At 55.4% G+C, this 21177-nt stretch overlaps 1 protein-coding gene across 3 annotated transcripts in view; it reads left to right on the top strand.

The window, feature by feature from the left end:
• KIRREL3 (kirre like nephrin family adhesion molecule 3) overlaps positions 1-21177 on the top strand; it is a 314724-nt gene that overhangs the window by 289934 nt on the left and 3613 nt on the right. For 2 of the 3 annotated variants that reach the window (XM_027444097.3, XM_027444095.3), the window contains 8 exons: positions 1297-1445; positions 1847-1974; positions 4112-4238; positions 8957-9057; positions 9166-9364; positions 10226-10261; positions 13293-13400; positions 16163-16272. In XM_027444097.3, coding sequence (XP_027299898.1) covers positions 1297-1445; positions 1847-1974; positions 4112-4238; positions 8957-9057; positions 9166-9364; positions 10226-10261; positions 13293-13400; positions 16163-16272 — 958 coding nt within the window. The remainder of the gene's footprint in view (positions 1-1296; positions 1446-1846; positions 1975-4111; positions 4239-8956; positions 9058-9165; positions 9365-10225; positions 10262-13292; positions 13401-16162; positions 16273-21177) is intronic. The other variant, XM_027444096.3, reaches the window with a different exon arrangement.

The raw sequence follows: 21177 nt of genomic DNA, 5'->3' as shown, positions 1-21177 counted from the left end.
GCACAGGCCCCAGAAATCAAAGCAACATCTCCTGATTCATTAATAAAGGGGGAATCCATGGAGGAAGGCAGGGTAGGGAAGCTGCAGTGGCCTGTCAGCATCCGTTAGAGGTGCAAAAACAAATGGAAAGAGAGAGCAGATAAGTGCATACAAATCAGCCACACCTCTGCCGCCGGTGCCTCCCTCCTGAAACCCTGTGTCGTCAGCTGGTGGGTGATGGCTGCAGGTCAGCTCTCCTGCTCCAAGTAGGTTCACGCTGGCTGGTGCAGAGGGAATTTGCTCTGGAAGCACAGCTGGAGCATGCCAAGGGCTGGCGCTGGGCTCCCACCCCGCACAGTCTGTCTGTGCCTCTTTCCCCAACCCATCCCATCTTCCCCGAGCAACCCACGTCACCCAGCACCACCAGAGGACAGCTGCCCTGAGACAAGAGCATCAGAGATTCCTCGGGGAAATCCTCTCGCCCTCCAACTTACCTGTCAGTCGTTGGGGGAGGTTCGTTATGTTTTCCGCAGGCTGTGTCTCTGCTTGCTTTCCCTTCCTCCCACGAGCGGCTGGAGTTTGGTGCTGCCTGACAGCATCTCCTGCCTTCCCCACCCGCGCCTCAGTGGCAGGTTGCCAGATGGTGCCCCGTTAGGTCACATTTGCTCATTGTTTGGCAAACAGCAGCTTAATTCAAGTGCTGAGTTGACAGCTTGTTCTCCAAGACAATTTGCAAGTTGCAGCGCTGCAAATGCCAGCTTGGCTTTCCAGGGTGATGTGAATTCAGCTGCCTTCAAGGGATAAAGTTCTCTTTGACAGAAAAAAAAATAAAGAAGAAGAAAAGGGGAAAGAAGGTGAAAGCAGGGGGAAGCTGAAAAGGTTTTTTTGTGGTTTTGGTGTGGGAAGAGCAGCAACACTGGTTGGCAAGGCACTGACATCGTGTTCCCTATCAGCAGAGACTGTCCCTGTCCCACCCCTCCTGTCACTGAACTCTTCATGGCCCACAGTCCTAAGGAATAAGGTGGATTTTCAGTGAAACAGGTTTTCACAGGGAAATAGCGATTTTGGATGATTTTTGAAAGCTTCCAGTAGGGATATACGTACACACCACTTTGGTGTCTCCTCTCCAGGAGCTGTGGTTGTAATCCCCATGTCCTTTGATGAGGACGATGTTGAGGCTGTGGGTACACCCCTCCTACAGTCTAGAGCAGCTTTGGCACCCCATGGGCTGCTGTGTGCTGGTCTCCATCATCACTCACATGTAAGTGGAAGGCAGCACGAGACCACAACCCCCCTTTGCTCTTTCTTGTCTGACAGGTGGGCAAAGAAAGGCCAGGTGATAAAAGAAGCGTCCGGTGACTTCTATGAAACCATCGTAGACCACACCTTCTTCTTTGAGCCCGTCTCCTGCGAGGTCACCAATGCGCTGGGCAGCACCAACATCAGCAGGACCGTGGACGTCTACTGTAAGTAGTCTGCCAGCTTGAGGCTGCCTTCCCGGGGCCAGCAGAGCTGCTGAAAATAAACGGGAAAGGGACGTGAGCTTCCTGGGGCAGCTCCAGAAAGCCCGGGATGACCAGGACTTGCTGGGCTCCGTTGCAGCTCTGGCTTTGTAAAGGCTCTTTTGGTGGGGCCGTGCTCTCCTCCTGCCTTCCACAGCCCTGGGGGCTCCTCGGGCACTTGGCCGTGCCAGGACTGCAGCAGGCTCCTGTCTCGGGTGCGCTGCACTTGGGGGCTTTATGTGGCTGTGGGCCGTGGGTATGTGGAGACCTTCCCCTGCTTCTTGCGGCACCGAGACCTCTGTGGTTTGGGGGCTTCTGCGTGGCACAGTCCCTCGCTAGTGGTAATGCTGGTCTCCTCTGCACAGTCGGGCCCAGGATGGCGACAGAACCACAGTCCCTCCTCGTTGACCTGGGCTCGGACGCCGTCTTCAACTGCGCCTGGACGGGGAACCCCTCCCTCACCATCGTCTGGATGAAGCGGGGCTCAGGCGTGGTGAGAGTCGCTGCCAGGGTGCTGGGGGCACGAGGCTGGTGGGGCACCCGGGTGGGAAGCGCAAAGGGGCAGCCAGAGCTCTGCCAGGGTGCCATCACTGCCACCCAGTCCTAGGGACATCGCCCTCAGGGTGGGTTTGCAGAGGCTGGATTGAGACGGGATTAAGCAGAGGGCATCACTCACCCACGCAGGACCAGCGTGACATTGCTCAGAGCTCAGGAGGCAAGACCAGGAGATCCCATCCCAACATGCTCAACTCTGCTCACTTGGGTCTGGCCTGGAAGGCTTCTCCACATCCTTTTTGTCCTGAGAAGTGTAAGGAGCTTTGCAAATATTAACTGCAGCTCAGGGAGGCGCGAGAGGCTCTGATCCCCCCTTTGCCATTAGGAGGGCTGAGCAGAGCCTGTTAAGCTAAAGGAGGGCTGAGAAGTGAAACCCACCTGTGAGGGGCACGCAGCCTTGTGTCTGAAAGTTTCTCTCAGCTTCATCCAGGCAGATGTGTGCTGAAGGCAATGAGGCTGTGCCAGGTGAGGTGCACGGGCTGTGCCTCTGTGCCTCTGCTCCTGGCACACAGAGCGGGCATCGCCAACGCTGCACGCGTGCATGAGGCAGTCGTCTGCCTTCACTGCTGGCGTTTTTCCCAAACCACCATGACCTCCAAGAAAAATATCTCCTGGGAAGCAATCACAGACTTGGGAGAGCTGATAGCTTGAATTAGCTAAGGAATCCCACTGTGTCCGTAATCCCTGGGTGGTTTCCCATCCCTCGGCTGTGGCTGTTGTTTCTCTCAGTTGTTACCATTATTTGAAGGCAGGCAGTGCTCTCACACCATAAGCTGCTATTTCATTTTCTCAAAGCTGCTGGAACTTGCAGAGTGGTGGCAGGAGCCGTGCACAGGGGGACAGGGGCATCCTGACCCTGCCCAGCCCCAGCCGTGCTCCAGGGCCTGTCCATCATAACGCAGCTCTGCCTTCTCCCCTTCCATGTGGCCAAACTATGCTGGCTTGAAGCCTCGGGGCTCAGGACCACCTGGTTTAGCCCAGCAGAGCTGCTGGAGCTTTTCAGCAGAGCTGCTTCCATCAGCCCTGGGGAGGGGGTGCTGCTTTGTAACCCCCCCCAGGCTCACAGCTCTGGCTGTCAGGTGTGGGTCCCCTTCTCCTTGCTGCAGGGCCACTGAGATTATTTGCTGTCTTGTTGCACGCCCACTGAGCACAGGAAGAGCCCTTTCCCAAGGAACATTTGCATTCGCAGGCTGCATCTGCTCTGCCCGCATTGAAGATGAGCAGCTCCAGCTCAGCCCTTGGCCATGAGCACCTTGCAGCATTTTGGGAGGATGGGGAGGTGAGGGGCTGGCCCCAGCCTGCAAGCCTGCAAAGTCCTGGGAGAGGAGAGCAAACAGGAGGAGTTAGCCCCTGGGGCATGCATTTCCAGCATGGGAATTGGAAGCACTTGCTCAAAAGCCACATCTTTTAAATGCCACCAGCACAGGGATTCTGCTGATGTCCTCAGCCAGATCCCTCTGCTTCAGCACTTGCCAGGGTTTCACGAAGCTTTTTGTGAATTTTCACGATGCTGATTGCATGGCCAGGGCAGGAGGGCAGGGTGGCTGATAACCATGCTGCAGCCGGTCTCCTCCATGCAGCTGGGGCTCACCAAACCCAGCCCAAATTTCCTGGCCATCCAGGCGGCTGCCAGCTCTCCAGGCTGCCCCCCCCCACACACACACACTTCTGGGGTTGAAATTGCACCTGAACGAGGCTTGGTCCCTGAAAACTTGGAACTGAGAGTGTGGAGCACGCTTCTCTGGAAGGCTTTTCTGCTCCTGGTTACAAGGCAGCTGTGCCAAAGCTTGCCCAGGAAACAGCACCAAAGCTTTTCTCTTTTGTCTTGAGCTCTTGTGGGACTTCCTGCAAAAGTGAGCTTGCAAGAATTCAGGTGAATGGATCAGGACTTTTATTTCCCCACAGACTTGGTGGTTTCCTTATTCCTTGGTCAACAGCAGTGCTATTTCCACGCCATTTAAAACTGCACTTACCCTCATCCCTGTTTTCCCTGAGCTGCCCTTGAGCTTGTAACCCACATCTCCTGCTCAGCTTCCCATCGCTCACCCTGAAAGCAGCCTCCTCCTCTCTTCCAGGTCCTTAGCAATGAGAACAAGCTGACGCTCAAGTCCGTCCGCCAGGAAGACGCCGGGAAGTACGTGTGCCGAGCCGTGGTACCGCGGGTCGGCGCAGGGGAACGCGAGGTGACGCTCACTGTCAACGGTACCTCTGGCTTCCCTCTTGCTATTCCTCCCGGTGTTCTCATCAGCTTGTGGCAGTGCATTTAGAATCACCCCCTTGGGTTGTCTCTTCGGGAGCAAATCCCAAGGGGTGGGATCAGAGAGGCTCCCGCCCTGTGGGATTAGCTAAGACCCACTTGGTTCCATATTATCAGCGGGGGGTTATTGAGTAGCTGGGAGCTGGCGTTTTAAATCTTTAATAGATTTATCTTGCAAAACCCTTGCAAGGTCGGAGAGCGCTGTTGTCTCTGTTGTACAGCTAGAGAGCTGGGAATTGAGCCTGGATCCGAGGCTGGCAGCATAATCACTCGCTCGAAGCACCCAAGGGAGCAAACAGTGCCTTGAACCCCCTGTGGCTGCATGGGGCTACCCCGGCACAGTGCCAGGAGCAGGCCCTTCCCTCACCCTGCTGGGGAATTGGGAAGCACCCCAGAGCCCTGCAGGCTGAGGGCACCCTGGCCAGGACCCTGCAGCAGCCGGTTATGAATTGCAGCCTGGATGTGCCCTGCATGAAGGGATGGAGCTAGGCGGGCTGCAAATGGTATAAACAGAGGAGGAATTTTGCATCGTCTCTCACCTGCATGACAAACTGGCAGGCTTCAGTCCCTGCTCACTGTCACAAAGAGAGGAAAATAAGCAGGGAAGTGGCACAGCATTAGTTCTGAATGCAGATAATGCTAGGGAGGGAAGCCAAGGGCAACGCAGCGGGATGCTGAAACCCAACCACTCCCTTGACTTCCACTCAGCTCCTCGACGCCTGCATGCTCCTTCCCTGCCGGCTGCTGGGTTTTAATTACAATTAAAATAGCTTGCAGAAAACAAAGCAACAAATTAGCCCAAACAAAGAACCTGCTCCTTTCCCAGCACCTACTAGTCGCTGCCTGCTGTGAGCGTGGAGTGAGGCGCCCAGCGGGATGGGGTCTGCTCATGGTGCACAGCGTGGGGCAGCCCCTCGGGAGCACCCCTTCCTGGTGGCAGGGGCTGCTGCAACCCCCAGGGGACAGCCGCATGTCTCAGGGCCGCTGTGGGCTCCCGACCCTTCAGGCAAGGAGCAGAGCCCTGGAGCTGTGTCCCCAGGTGTGGTGCCCATCCTGGGGCTGAGTGCCACAGCTGGAGCATCTGCAGCCCCCGTCAGCACAGCACATTGCATCTAATGGAGCATCTCACAACACGGCACATCTAATCCTGCTAATGAATTCTTCTGCAAGCCTTTTGCACTGCAATTTGAGAGGGGAAGTTGAACGCCTCCTATTTTCAAGTGATTTTAAATCCAGCGGGTGACACAATTGTCTCAAGACCATCGGGTGCCTCTCTCCATAGGCTGGGATTCATCACGGTCAGGTTAGGGACCTGGAAGTGTCTGGGCTGGTGGCACAGCCTGGCGGGTCAGTCTGTCCCAAAGCACAGGGACACCGATGGAAGGAGCTCCATCCCACCCAGCTTGATCCCACTACCCAGCGACTCGCCCTGAGCCCACCAGCCTGGCCCGGCTGCACCCGCACCCACTCCCAGAACAGCTGCAGCAGCCCAGAGCTGCCTTCCCCCAGCACCGGGGCACAAGGCCACGAGCCTGGAAGGATGCAGATAGGATTCAGAGCCTCACTAGTGGGCAGGAGGATTATGCAGATGGGCTGTGTTTGGCAGGGCTGGAGCAACAGAGGCAAGAAGGCAGCAAGGAGCTTGTGGCACTGCAATACATCGGCTGCAGCCTGATTTCCAGCCCTGCGCAAGCCAAAGCCGCTCCATTCTCCTGGCCATGAGGGCTTTGCAGGACCAAACCACGCTTCCCATCAAGCCGTTTTCAGCATCAGCAGGGCTTGGTTCACATGGCCTTGAGCAGGATGGAGAAGTTGCAGCCATCCTGTGATGCTCCTGAGCCAGCAAGCCGCCTTCTCCTTTGTGCAAGCCTCCGGGATGGCGCAAATAAATTGGCACCGGCACGCTAAAAATAACCGCAACCAATAGCTCTGTCATTTATATCCATAGCAACATTGTTTAAAGCCTTTCCTTGCCGGCGGGCTGTCTTGAGCTCAGCTCCATGCCAAGCCAGGGACTGGCAGCTTTCACAGGGAGCCAGAGCCCGGTGGAGAATCAAACACCGGCCTCGAACGCAACGAGGCTGCAGCTCTGTGCTATTATTCCCGGGCATGTTCATCTCACAAATGGTCTTTAGTCATCTGCTATTATCATGATGATAAGCCTTTGACTCTGAACTCCTCAAGCAATAATAAAACCCAGAGCCGTTGGCATTTGTGCCATTTAAAATCCACTCTCCTTGGGGAAAATGATCCTTTTTATGATTATTAAGCCATTTTTCTCTAGTGTCACCCAGTCTTGGTGCACTCACAGAATTTGTAAGTAACATGCAATGACTGAAATAGAAAGAAGACAGCTTTTTTATTAATTTAGGCATACAGACCCTATCGCTGCTTTTGGTACTGCTGGCTGTGGGTTCATCAGCCATCAGTGTAGGCGAGCAGCATCACCTAGCACGAGGTGAGGGACCAGGATGCTTACACCACGCACCCTGTGCCACCCCTGGTGTATGGGGAGATCCTGCTGCGTGTCAGCAGAAGCAGCCAAAGCCCCAAGGGATTTGTTATAATATTGGCAAAGCAAGGGGTAAGGCAGACTCTCCGGAGACCCAGGCCAGCTCCTTTAAAGTTTTCGGAGGTGGATAAAGGAGAACGCGTGCCAAGAAGATCATCTTTGAGAAGCCCATTTGGGCAGAAAGCAGCAACAAAATGTTGTGTTTTTTACAATTTTTACATTTTACAATTTTTTTTACAGATAAAAAGGGGCAAAAAAGTGCCCAATAACATGCAGATATGAGCATTATATCTGAATAGTGGAAAACAAGTCCTGAGTGCCTGCTTTAGACCCACCCTGCTGTTAGCAGTTGCTCTCCGCAGCCATTTCCCGAGCCACTGGCATGTGTGCTGCTCGTGCACAGCACTTCCAGATTTGCAGAGCATGCAGTGAGTGTCCAGATTGTGTTTTACACCAGCTCCATCCCCAAGCAGCAGTCATGGACCTGCAGCATGCTGAAGATGCGTGAAGGCAGTCTCTGTGCCAGTGTGCCTACCGTGGGACTTTTGGGGACAGTAATTGTGCTGCTTTCCCCTGGGCAGAGGAAATGTGGTGTTTCTGGTCTCTGGTTAGTTAAGTGCCCTACACAGAGCTGGTTTCCTGTGTATCTTACCTCATAGCATCACAGAAAAAAAAAAAAAAGAAGAAGAATATGGCTGCATTGCCATGGGGATTGTTTAGGGGGTGAGACTTGAGCGCAGAAAGGTGTCACTGGGGTAATGCCAATGAGCAACTGGATGCATTAGTTGAATTTAGCACTTCAGTACATTTTTGGTCATTGGGCAAAGTCGTAACTTGGTGACTTGGAGGATGATCGGTCGAGAATGCCCAGGACAAATCTGTTTCTCACCACTTTACCCCACGTGCTGAGACTTTCTTAGAAGAAAATATCAGCCACAGGGTCAAAAAAAAAAAAAAAAAGAGAGAAATGCTTTGCAAATCCACAAAGGATCGATAGATGGGAGAGAGGACAAGCACTGTGAGCTGTCCCACTCTGACTGAACAGAGACCTGAGCTCGGGACGAAGCTCTGCCTGATTCTGCACTGCGCTGGCCTCCCTGTGTGGGCTCTTGTCACCGCTCCTGCCACAGCTCTTCCACTTATTATTGCTCAGACAGAGCCTGAGAGCATTTGCAGCATGTTTGCACATGGCCAGCATCACTCCAGACACCTGCGTCTGGGCGGGTTTGATGAGATGATGGTGTTTGCTGATAACCCCAGGGACAGGCTGACAAACGAGACCACAGCCCAGAACCAGCATCCAACCAGCCAAGCCGGGGCATGGGGAGAGCTGGCAGCCCCGCCACCTCGCCTCGCTTTCCCTGCCTGCATCCCACCTTGATGCCAGCAGAAAGCCACTCATAGAAATGCAAATCTGCTGTAATTAAGGAGGCTAATAAAGAGCAATTAGGATTGCCGTTCTGCTGCTGCTCCCTCGGGGTAATATCCTCCAAACCCGCTCTCATCTCCCACCTCTTTTCTCCTAACCTTCTTCCACCAAGCAGGGACGTGCCCCACCAGCACACCCCTGTGCTCTCAGCATCCTTGCATCACACCCATCTGTGGACCCCAGAGTAAAAACACACATCTACCTGCAGTGCATTAAAAAATGCAGGTCGGGGTTTTTGGGTAATTGTAGTGATTTTCACTTCCTACCACTTCCCCTACCACTTCCTTAAGCCCCTGGGGAGCAATTAGTGTAATTGTTGCTTAACAAACTCACAGGAGGGGACTACCATGTGAGCTGGGCTCTTGCTTGGCTCCTGGTGCAAGCAGCCGGGTTTGCCAAGGAGATTTCCACTGAGTGCTCAGGTCCAACACTAGGGATGCAGCAGAGATAGGGACACCCTACTGCTTTTAGGGCACTTTGCCAAAAAACAAACAAACAAACAAACAAACAAAAAAAAAAAAACAACAGCAGTGCTTTAAAGCAAAGCCCCCTCTGTGCCATGAGCTGTGCCCTGAGTGCATCACGGGAGGTGAGGGAGCTGCTCCTCCATCCCTCTCCGTCCCCTTTTGCCCTTTGGCATTTCTGCCACCTCCAGCTGTCACCAGCACGCTGCATCTCCATCTGCCCGTGTGTGAAGCCGGTGTTCCTCTCCTCTCTTGCAGGGCCACCCATCATCTCCAGCACACAGACACAGCACGCCCTGCACGGCCAGAAAGGGCAGATCAAGTGCTTCATCCGCAGCACCCCTCCGCCAGACCGGATTGTGAGTAGCACCCTCTGCGCAGCGACCCATGGGGCTTGTCCAAGCCGTAGGGTGCCCGGCGGGTGGGCAAAGTACCTGCCCCAGGCTGACCCCGCTCTTGCTTGGCAGGCTTGGTCCTGGAAGGAGAACGTCCTGGAGTCTGGGACCTCTGGGCGCTACACGGTGGAGACAGTCAGCACAGACGAAGGCGTCATCTCCACGCTGACCATCAGCAACATCGTCCGGGCCGACTTCCAAACCATTTACAACTGCACTGCCTGGAACAGCTTCGGCTCCGACACAGAGATCATCCGGCTCAAAGAGCAAGGTGGGCATCACTGCCGGGGGGCTGCTGGGGGTTAGCACCTGGCTGGGCTGGGAGATGCCACGAGAGGCAGGATGTGCTCTGAAAAGCCCTTGGGATGTCAAAGAGGAAGCTAGGAAGGATGGAGAAAGCACTCCAGCCGTGTCAGATTGCATCCTTAGGGTACCAGCTCCTGGCAGAGGGGCAGGAGGTGGGAAAAGCCCTGCAAAGCCACTGCCACCCACTGTAGCCCCACTTGCTGAAGCTGGACAGCATGGTCCAATCCTGCACCCCTTGCTCCCTGCCCCACAGCCCAAGGTGATGCCCCTGCCGCAGCCTGCAGGATCATTTATATTCATAGGAAGATGGGAACAGCTGCTCCTGCCGAACCCCACTGCCCTTGGGGGATTCCTGGGGTGGCCAGGGGATTTCCAGGCTCGGGGCTCTCCACGGTGAGGAACACTTAGCTCCTGGAGGGACTCCAGTCCTCTTCTGTTTTATTAAATGCCAGGGCAGGCAGGTGGATTGTTCTCATTAAGCTGTGATTTATAGGCAAGGCTGCCGTCCAGATTAAATCAGAGCTAAATGAACCCCTTAAAATTAGCCTTGGGCTTCTTCCAATGCAAACAGAGCCAGTGGTTTTTCCAGGTCGGCTGCCAGCCGGCGGGAACTCTCGGCCGCCAGCTGGGGTCCCAGGCAGAGCCTGAGCCCCCAGACCTGGGTGTTCCTGCGAGGGGACGTCCCTGCCCCAGGCAGGGGACACTGTGGGGTGGCAGAGGACATCCCCTTCAGGGGGACCTGCGCTGGGAGCAGGAAACGCTCCCAAGGCTGGCATGGGCGCTTGGGCTGTGCACGGCTGTGGACACTTGCTTTATTTTCAAACAGGTACGGAAATGAAATCAGGAGCTGGTATTCAAGCAGGTACGGAAATCCTGAGCTGACGGTGAATGTGAATTGTCCCCAGCCGTTACCACGCCTGAGGACCCCGCGTCCTCCCCCCAGCAGGGCAGGCAGGGTGTAGGGAAGGTGCAGAGCAGTGCGGGCAGGGGCTGGCAAGCAGGGCGCTCCGGTCTCCGCTCGGCTTCGTGCTCCCCAGCGAGCCGCCCTGCCTCTCTGTGCCCCAGTCCCCAGCCGCCGAGAGGGGGATAAGGCTACACAGCCATGCTTTGCACCTAAAGGGATTGCACACATGCTCTTATGGGGCAAGCCAGAGGGGGAAGTGCAAGTTTCCAGGCTTGTCTGCAGATGTCAGCTTTGCTCAGCTTGCCGGGAGGGTCACACTGCTGTTGTCTCTGGGCTCTGGTTTGCTGTCCCAGCCCTGTCTCTGGCCCTTTGCAGTCACATTTTTTTGCAGCCCAGCAGAGCCTCAGGCACCTTCCCCACCCCATCCCCTGCATGATTCTCCATCATCCTCAAGTGGCATCATTCACCATCACTACTCATGCTCGCTCAGCTCTGAATTGCAGATCCTGTGCCCTGAAGCTGAGAGCCAGTAAGCTCTCTGCTCACCTCCTTCCCCCTCACCCTTTTGCCCCACATCTCCCTGGGAGAGCCAAGGCGAAAAAAAAAAATAAAAATAAAAATAAAAAATCTGCCAGAATCCTGCAGCAAGAGCAAGTTACCACCTCTGTCAGGAGCACCACCTGGCAGGTGGCATCAGGCTACCAGGAGAAGAAAGGCCCAAAGGCTTCTTGCCGTGAGTCAGCTGGTGTCTTGTGGGACGATGGTTTGAGGATGAGTGCCTTGGGGCTCTGCTGCTCGAGCCTGAGTTCACCGAGCACTCAGGAGCCCCAGGGAAACTCTTGCAGTGCAGTGGTGGTGAGCAGTCAGCAGGCTGGGCAGGATGATCAGGGAACAGAGCAAGTGCTGCCGGAGTCATGTCACTGTTGGTCCAGCCATGGTGACAAGTGACAAATCCAGAAATAGGCAGGCCCAGCAGAAAGTTCATGAGTGAGATAAAAACCAAAAAGCCTCAGTATAAACCACAAATTTCATCACTTTAAACTAGCTCTGCAGGGAAGATGAAAGGCTCTTTCTAGATCAAGTGCGAGCAGAAAAGCCTCACTTCAAGCAGCGTGGTTTTTTGTCACTCTGCAGTTCTCAAGATAGGGCTCAGAGCCATCAGGGTGCTGAGATCGGGTCCTGGGTGAAATCTGTGGTCAAAAAGTGAGAGAACACCTTACCTGCAGCCCAGAAAGTCCCAGTGGTCTCAGCAGAAGGGTGGCTGGTGTCCTCTCCGTGCCTCCAGGTGGCCAGAGGACCTCTTTTTTCCCATTTCTCCGCACCAGCTCCACCCCAAAGGACAGTATGAAATGCTTTCCTTATCACCCATCTGTCACCCATCAGGCCGCTGGGCTTTGCTTTGCCAGACCACCTCTCCCCATTCCCGAAATTCACCCCATCCTTCCATAAGGCAGAGGGGCCAAGCAAGCAGGAAGCCTGTGCTGGAGGCGAGAACATGCTCAGATGTGGATGCTCCATCGTGGGCTGGAGCAGCTCGCTGCCATCAGAGGTAGCAGCTCAGAGCAGGACACGCTGTGCTTCCTGACCCCTCTCCTGCCTCCAAAGCTCCCCAAAGCAGAGAGGATGCTCTGGTCTCACACTGATCGAGGGCAGCGGATGGATGAAAGGCTTTGCTTTGCCAGACACCATATGTGCCATCATGGGTGTGATTCAGGGCACAAATTTAACCCCCCAGTAGGTAGATAATGGCTCCTGGGGGCTCACCCAGCTGCAATGGAAAGGGTTCCTCCTTTTGGGGCAGTAGCGGGTTCACAAGAGGCCAAGGGGTGTTTAGAAATAACAGGAAAGGGGGCCTGTAGGCATCTGCTGCTTTCGGGGAGGTCTCTGAGTGAGGCAGGTGGTGAAGGCAATCTGCGGTACCTGGTGCTGGTGCTGGCAGCCACCCCGAGAGCAGGCAGAGCGCCTGGGGGCACCGATCAGGGAGGGAGCACAGTTTGTGGGCTGAGCACCTGACCCTCCTGCCATCAGTGTGAGTTCATACCTCCCCTCCCGGCACACCTCACGAGCCTGGATCTGTGCAAATAAATCCACTTTGCTGGCTGGGCTGCAGCTGAAATCCCTGCTGGGAGCCCAGCTGTGAAGTTGCCACAGGCAGGAGGCGGCGAGCAGTGACCCCTGCCCCCAGGCTGTGGGATGGGGGGCCCTGCCCGCCCGTCGTGGTCTGCCTTCTCTCCCTCCTTCCCTCCCAAACTTGCTAAGCCGAGGAAAAAGGCAAGAGGCTGGGATGTGAAGCAGGCAGAGGCCATGACGGATGGTGCTTGGGTTAATCCATCCCCAGATGCTTTATGGCCAGCACCTTCCAGTAGCGCTCTGTGGAGCTGAGCTGTCACCTCTGGCAGGCGGGCGCAGTGCCTGGTCTCCATCCCCCTGTATTTCACCAGCCCTGCTCTGTAACCTTTCTCCCAGCCGGCTCTGATGCCATTTCTCTTTCTTAATAATATTAACAGGCTGTCTTCTTTTGCACTTTCCATCCGCAGCCCTTTAGAGATAGCTGTTCATTCACTGAGCCATGTGGCGCTACTGAAAGCAATTAGCTTTTCTGGCTCCCTCCTCCTCCCACCACATAGGGGAAACTGAGGCACAGAGAGGCCAGAGCCTGTCCGAACTGCAGCACACGGCAGTGGCAGAGCTCCAAGCTTTGCTCCCTGGGCACAGGGAGCGTGGCAGCACCGGGTCTCGCCTCCCCATCCCATTGCCAGCAGCAGCAAGTCGGGGCCGGGGGAGCGAGCCAGGCTCGGTCTCTTTCCCCAGACAGTGCCACGCAGGGATGAGGGATGAAGCGCTGCGGGGGGAGCGGGGAAGAACCCAAAACCCTCCCCAGGTTCACCACTGAGCCACTTGCCAATATCCGGGGGGGGGCTCGCCAGAGGGGGAGAGCCGCCCCGCTGCCTTCGGCACAGCTTCAGCCGCGCTCTCCTTCCTCTTGCAGAGTCGGTGCCGATGGCGGTGATCATCGGAGTGGCCGTGGGGGCCGGCGTGGCATTCCTGGTGCTGATGGCCACCATCGTCGCCTTCTGCTGTGCCCGCTCTCAGCGAAGTAAGTGTGGGGCGAATGCAAAGCCCACCCATCAGAGGCAAAGGGCTGGTGCCAGACCTGCTCAGGGCAGCCCGGAGCCATCAGCTGTCCGGGGGGGAGAAGTTCCCTGCGCCCCGGTGTGCCAGGCCACTGCTGAAAAACCTCCTCAGGCTGCACCCTCTTTGTTCTGCTTCTATTTCAAGCGCATTTGCAGACATAAAGCGTGTGTTTCTGGGTGGGGAATTACAGGCAGTGTGATGGGACACTCGGTATTTGACGCCCAGCTGCAGTGGGAGTCCAAGTTAAAGGGACATTAGAGACACAGGCAGAGGGAAGGAGGGGTAAGCAGAGCAGGGTTTGGGTACAAATGCATGGCCTCCCACAGCACAGATGTGTTTAATTTTAAGAGCAGTAACGATGCCTCTCTCTGTTCAATCCCCCACGTTTTGGACTCTTGCAGACTGCATTAGCAACTTGTGCAAGTAGTAACAAATTAAAACCAGGGCCATCATTAATCTTGCTTTTTTGGGAAGGGTTGCTGACGGGCAGGAGTGATGCTAGGACCTTGCCAATTCAATTTTGCTGAGCTCATTCAGCAATGATGGGCAATTCGAGTGCCTGGAAGAGGAGGCCAAGCCCTGTTACCACGTCAGTGCTTGGCTGCAATCGGCCGTGCTCTCCCCGCGGTGCAGACACGCACACCCTGCCTTGCTCAGAGCATGCGGTTCGTTACATCCCCCTTTTTGGCTGTAACCAGATGGTGCGGGGCTCTTTGCAGGACACACGGTATAAAGTGAATGCCATGACAACAGATCAGAGATGTGGTGCACATGCCAGCTTTCAGAGCCGTCACCGGCGGTTTCAGGCAGCAGTCACTCACAGGCTGGATGCACGCAGAGGAAGGGAAGGGCTTTGGGGGACAAAGCGGCGCTCGTCCTTCCACGAGCTTGTTTGAAGGCAGCCCTGGGAGGTTCCCAGGCAGAATCAGGAATAAAAGGCGTTTTCCTCCCTGGCGACGGGAGCATGAACATGAGGAAGAGGGAACCGGGGACGTGGTGGTGTGGCAGCGCTCCAAGCCCCTTTCCTCCACCATGGTTCCAGTGCAGCTCCCCTGGGGAGGTCTGCAGCAGAGGGTGCTGGGCTGCCCAGCTCCCACCTCCCCAGGGGCAGCAGCTGGCCCTGGAGGAACTCATCCTGCACCCCCCTCACCGTGCAGGGCAGGACTCGGCTGCCGGGGTGTGCAATTTTTGCAGATGCTGCCGGAGTGTTTGCACTGAAGGGATCGGTACCCGTGGGGAGGTCTGGCCACGTGCTGAGAAGGGGAGGCGAGGACTTAGCGACGTGACACCTGCAGAGGTATCGCAGAGACCAGCTGAGGACTGATGGGCCCAGCAGAGCGCTTTGATGCAGGGCAAGGGACTCATTTCCTACCTGGATGACTGCAGATTTGTCTCCCAGGACAAATACGGGAGCGCGGTGGCATCATTTAAAGCAGCAGCCTGCAAACAAAGCCCGCAGCCTGTGGCTCCCCACGGAGGGGACAAGGTGACCCAGCAGTGACTCGGGGAAGGCACCTCCTGCACCACCCCTGGCACAGGGGAGGCGACCCCAGCTTTGGGGAGAGCAGAGCGGCAGCAAGCACAGACAGACCGAGCCTGGAGGCCGTTTGTTTTCTGGAAAAGAAAGGAAAAAAGACTTTATGGCACATCTGTTGTTGTATCTTCGGTGGCATAACAGCCCAGAGTTATTTAAGGGGGAACACTCTTGGGGCAGGACGTGTAAGACAGTAATTAGCTTTTCCTTGTGATTAAATATGGAGGCTCCCGTACCAGGAATGTCATCCCAGCCAAAATAAAGAAAGAAATAACGAGCCACAACGAAGAGCAGTAAAGACCTGCCAGCAAAGCCACGCAGCTTGGAGATGCCCGCGGGTGGCAGCAGGGCTGCAGGCACCGAGGCTGAGGGATGCCAAGGGGAGAAGATGGAGCCCAAGGACGGAGCCCCAAGCCATCGTGGATCCGAAAGCCCCAAGCCCCATGGGGCCAGAAGGGGTGGTGCAGCAGGAGCCCAGCGTGGCACACGGAGCCTGAGCACCCACGTCAGAGCCGCGAGCTGTTGGCATCTTGCTGCACGGGTTTGCATCCACCTCTGCATTTCATCTCAGATCCACACGGCCGTTTCTTTTCCCGCTGCTCGCCGTCTTTGGTTTAATTTTTCTAAAATGACTTCTTCAAAGCATGCCTGACACCTTCAGGGAAGACAGAGTCTCTCCATACAATTTCTATCTTCCCCTTGCCCTGCATGGAAACAGGCTGCTTGGTGCAGCAGCCGGGGGTGATTTTGTCATCTCTCCCAGAGCCCTGGCTTCATCTTTGTTAATTGCTTGGACTTTCCCTTTGGTGCCTGCTCCCCAAGACTTTTCTCAGGGGCTTCCCAGTGCACGGGAAGAGCTGTTGGGTCCCTTGGGAGTGGTGTTTCATGTGTTCCTCAAGCTGTAGACCATCAGTCTGGACAAACATCCCCTGACTGCTTGGGCAGCCCAGGCTCCTGATGCAGTCCAGCAGAGACTAACCAAGCTCCCGTGGGAGTTAAACTAGAAATCTGAGCTCCATGGTGAGGAAGGTTTCACATGCCTGCACCCTGTGGTAGCCCAGCATCGCTCTCCCCAGTCTTGATGCACTTACTGAGCTGGGGTTAGGGGTGCGCTCAGACCGGTCCCTGAGGGTGCTCAGCACGGCTGCGTTCATTAACCGCTCTCCCTCTCCGTCTCCCTCTCTGCCCAGATCTGAAAGGTGTGGTCTCTGCCAAGAACGATATCCGCGTGGAGATTGTGCACAAGGAGCCAGCCTCAGGCAGGGAGACGGAGGAGCACCCCACAATCAAGCAGCTGATGGTAAGGGTTTCCTTCCCTTCCCTGTAAGCAATTAACGGGTTTGATGGTAACGAGCACAGGCACACACAGTGCGGTGCCATAATCCCCTCCCTGGGCAAAGGTGCTCATCCAAAACCTTCCTCTTGAGGTACCATGCAGTAAAAGCTCCTCAAGTGAAACTTTGCTAATGAGGAGCAAGGACGGGCTGAGGCTGATTGCAGCAGCCCAGCTGCCCATGGGGCTAATTGCAAAGCAAGTTTGCCACCTCGCGCGGGGGGAAGTGCTGCAAACTGCAAGCAGGCACACAGTAGGTGAACACGGGATAATAATAAAGTAATTAGCCAGCACGAACGGCACTCTCCTGGATACGCTTGAGATATTAATAAGTGCAAAAGCAGCACGTGCAGACGGTGGTTTGCAGACTGCTAACCCGGCGGTGTGTGGCCAGCCCAGCGTGGAGTGGATTTGCCGCTGGGGAGGGCTGTGGAAGGGGAGGGTGCTGATGAGCAGGAAATTCATCCCCACGGTGAGTTCAGCTTCGGCCCACGACTGGCACATCCCCACGGGCACGGGCTACTCCTCTCACTGCCAGCACCTCTTTTCTCCACATCTGAGGCCCAGCCTGCTGCCGCTGCTGCTTGCTGGTGTCGTGTTGTAGGTGACAAATGCAAGCCGAACAAATGATGAGGTGAGTCGAGCCAAAGAAAGCCAGGAAGCTGTAAAAGGTCGGAGAAAAGAGCAGATGTGAGAGGGAGAAAGGGCTGAAGCAAGCAGGGGCTGCTTTCTAGGCTGCTGGGTTGTTTTCGCCCTCTGGATTTTGGGGCAGCAGTTGAAAGCATCACTACACCCTGCTGGGCAGTGCACGTGTACAGCAAGTGAGGATGCAGGAGGCGATGGAGCCTGCCAGCCAAGCACAGAGGTTTCAGTGCTGGGAGCTTCATCCTCAGAGGGGCTTTGCCCAGGAGGGACCAGCAAAGGCAGAGGTGACCTCTGTAAGTGGGATCTCTGCTTTCCAGGCAGGGAAGAAGGAAAGGGGTCTGAAAACTTGTGGGGGGGTTCTTTTTAGATCAGCCAAGCAGCTTTGCTCAGCAGAAGGGCAGAGCAGGCTGGGCTTTGGTTTTGGACCATGCTGCAGAGATGATGGGGAATATGGAGTTTCCTCTGCGTGGGACCCTGTGCCACCATCTGTACAGCGCTGCCGGGGAGCTTCCAAAGGAAGGGCTGAGATTTGCCTAAATGCTGCTCAGATGCTCAAATGCTGCTCGAATTTGCCCAATTGCTGCTCCATCAACACGCTGGAAGCCTCAGCAGAGAAGACAGATGAGTGACACTTACCAGTGACGAGCGGTAAATGGGGATGAGGATGGTGATGGGAGGCCAGGGACAGGATCTGAGCCTGCAGGATACTGTGGGGGCGAGCAGGGTGCAGTGCTTGCTTGGCTCATTTACCAGAGCCAGACGGCGATTCTGCAGCCACGTGTGCCCTTGATGAGGTTGGTACCGGAGCAGCACGGCACGGCGCTGAGCACGTTTCAATAAGGATGTTGGCAGGATGGAAATGGTGCAGAAAAAAATGACAACATTGATTTGATAGCAGGAAAAAATGCCTTACAGGGAGAGGTTTAGAGAGCTCATGTGTTTTAGCTCATCAGAAAGATTTCTGAGAGGTGATTTGGTTGCAGCATGCTGTATTCAAGCTATTTGAGCGCAACCAAGGCAGGCAAAATCGAGCACAGTGAGGTACAACATGACAGCATAGCAGTGAGTGTGCCTGGCTGCTGGACTGGGGGGAGGAGGAGATTTCCCCACTCTCATGGCCAAGCTTTTCCTGGAGACACATGAGCTGAAAATAACCCTGTCAGAGCAACATCATCCAACAGGCTGGAAGAGATGGCCTAAAGTCTCTGAGCCTGATGCTGGGTCTCCATGCGAGTTTGGCACTGACTGGGACATCCCCGGAGGTGAGAAGACATCATAGCCCCTCCACTGCATGGACCAGATCCTCCCTGTCCTCATCTGCCCTTGGCAAGAGCACCCCCAGCAAACACTCCCCAAATTCCCTTCCCTGCTCGGGTGCTCACCCCACTCCCCCTGCTCGCTGCTGGGAGCAGCCTCCTCAGGCAGCGAGCTGCCTTGGCCCAGGTGCTGCACAGCTTCCTGAGCAGGCTCTGTGTTTGTCACCGGCAGATGAAGTTGCAGAACTCATCTACTAACGAGCAGTGGGTGCTGAGACCCCTCTGGCAACGCGCTGCAGCACCCTGCTTGTTCACCCCATCCCCTCCTGCTCTCCCTCCTCCCTGCACCAGCACCGTGGCCCCTGCTGCTCCTTCGTTTGCACCTCCTGAGCTCACCGGGATATTTCCTGCCCAGGGTGGAACCTGAAATTATCTCCTTGCCCTCAACAATGTTCCTAACACCTTGCAATTTAATATCAACTGTGAACTGCATTAACACACTGGGCGCTGGAGCAGCGCGATCATTAATGCAGATGTTAACAAAAGGCAGCTCCACATCAGCCCCTTCCCTCTGTCCCAGGCCCTGCGGGAGTGGAGGTGCAGCCGTGGCATGGACAGTGCTTTGCTCTGCTTAAGTGTTTTGGGCTGCAGAGCGACTCTTTTTTTTTTTTTCCCCCTAGTTTTTCCTGAAAATCATTATTGCATTTGTTATTCTGCAGCCATCTGTGACCTCCACGGTGCTCTGTGCTTTTCACAAATAATTATTCATGCATCTGTAAATTCATTAACACCTTAGGAGACACGTCGTGCTGTCTGATTTGCATATGTTCACGTTGTCTCAGCACAGTGCCCCCCCTCTAGACGGAGGAAGGCTGCCAGCCCAAAGAGGCCAGCAAGCAAACAGCCACCAGAAGCTGCAGGCAAGAGCTCCCGTTAAAGCGTGTGATCCCAGAAAAAAAAAAAAAAAAAAGCAAGCCTTCTGCAATGACAGCTTTGTCTCTTGTTCCGTTCAGCCCTGACATGCCAGGGTTCCTGGCAGCAGCACACCAGTTCGGCTCCGACGCTGCCTGGCCGTGGTGAGGGACAGCAGAGGAGCGAAGCACCGTCAGCTTGGATGTGGTTTATCCTCATCTGCTGTCACGGCTCGGTGATGGGGTTGTTACTTCTGGTGGATTAGGGTCTGTGCCTCAGTTTCCCCACCTGTGAAATGGGGCTGAAGGTGCTGGATGAGACTTCCCTGCTGCCAGGGATACTCCTAACAGCGATGAGCCCAAAGGGACCAACACACAAGAGCATCCCAAATCAAACGGGGTCCAGTGCAGCCAGGTGGGCCCTGGCATCACTTTGGGGTAGAATGGTGAAAACAACAAACCAGGCTGATGGCATTCTTACTCCACTTTTTGTCCCCATCCTCCTGCTCCATGGGACAAAGCCCCACTTTGGTCGCACCTGCAGCCACCACTGCACACATCCTTGGCTCAGGAGGTGAGCTCAGGTCCAAGTTAAAGAGAAAAAAAGCAGAAATTCAGGGCAAGAGTCATTTCTACCTGCAGCCCAGCTGCCAGGGCATCGTGCTTCTGCCTTTCTTCCCAAGAAATGTTTCAAGCACCCCGTGGATTATCAGGAATCTGATAAGCAGCGTCCCTCACCTCTGTTAGGGTTTGACCTGTGCAAGTTTCAAAGTACATTTGAGTGTCATCCAATTACCCGACAAGCAGGAAACATTATAATTAAACCCAGAGCAAGGGGGGGGGCAGCCCCCCAGGCAGGGCTCTCGCCAGCCTGGACGGGTTCATCGCCTGCCTCTGTGCTGGGACCCTGCCGGGGACTCCGCAGGGAGACCCATTTTAAAAACATATTGTCTCCTGTAATGAAAGCAAAGAATTTAATATCCGGTCTGTTGAATTCACCATCCCAGATGAAAGCAGCTTCATTTTGCGGAGCTAAATGAGGGAGTGCTTCAGCATGCGGAGGATTAGGCAGCGCGGTGCTGGAGCACACCCAGCCTGGCGAGCAAGGCGGGCTTGCCAGCAAAGGGAGCAGCCTGGGATTTTAATATTTAAGAATCATTTCTCTGTCTTGCACGACCTTGAGGAGTCACCTTGATGGCTGTAGGAAACAGCATAGCAAACCTGGTATGTTGCTTTGCAGTGGGGAGCCTTTTGCAGCAAGAGAAACTGAGGCACGAAATGATTACGGATGCCACGCATCGCACCCCATAGCCATGTGGGTCAGGAGGGAGCAGTGGGGCTTGGGCATGGGGAGGGGGAGAGAGTAAGAGCAGCACCCTGGTCTTGGGATGCCAAAGCTGGCACCACCCGGTGCTGCCAGGCGGCATTAGGAGCTGGCACACTGCCCCCGGGAAATGGGGACCTAGCTGGTGCCCCCATGTCCTGCTCTGCTTTGAACGTTTTTCTCTACCCTCCTCCTCCCCTGCTGTCTGTGCGTTCATAATCCTTATTAATAGCGCTGATGGAGTTAACGTTCGTCCCCACTCTGCATATTGACATGTAGCCACCTGTTTGAATGAGGAGCCTCCTCATTAACAAGCTATTTATATACAGCAGCTCGGCTGGCATTTGATAGTCACGCAGCACTCCGAGCGCTGCCCACTCCGCAGCAGATGCCCTTTTGTGCTCAGAGGGATGGAGAAGATATGGAAGCCATTTAGCGGGGGAAAAAATAAAATAAAAACATGTAGCAAAAGCCACTCACTTTGGGCGAGCTGGGAAGGAGCTGCCTGCCCCTGCCCAGGTCTGGGTTAAAGGGTCGTGCTTGAGCTTTGCCAGCCGAGGATGGAGAAAGGCTCGTGCCTCCCTCTGGCTGATTTCCCAGCCAAACCGGAGCAGCACGGGCCTGGCCGGTGCCCATCGGATGCCGGGATGGGGTTGAGCGTGGTCAGGGACTCCCAAGCTCTCTGTTTACCCAGGGATCAAAAGGAGAGGAAGGAACGCAAACGAGCGCCCCGCTG

The sequence above is a fragment of the Anas platyrhynchos genome, chromosome 25, assembly GCF_047663525.1.
Source record: "Anas platyrhynchos isolate ZD024472 breed Pekin duck chromosome 25, IASCAAS_PekinDuck_T2T, whole genome shotgun sequence".
In the NCBI taxonomy this organism is placed as follows: Eukaryota; Metazoa; Chordata; class Aves; order Anseriformes; family Anatidae; genus Anas; species Anas platyrhynchos.
This window is presented reverse-complemented; position numbering and strand designations above follow the sequence as displayed.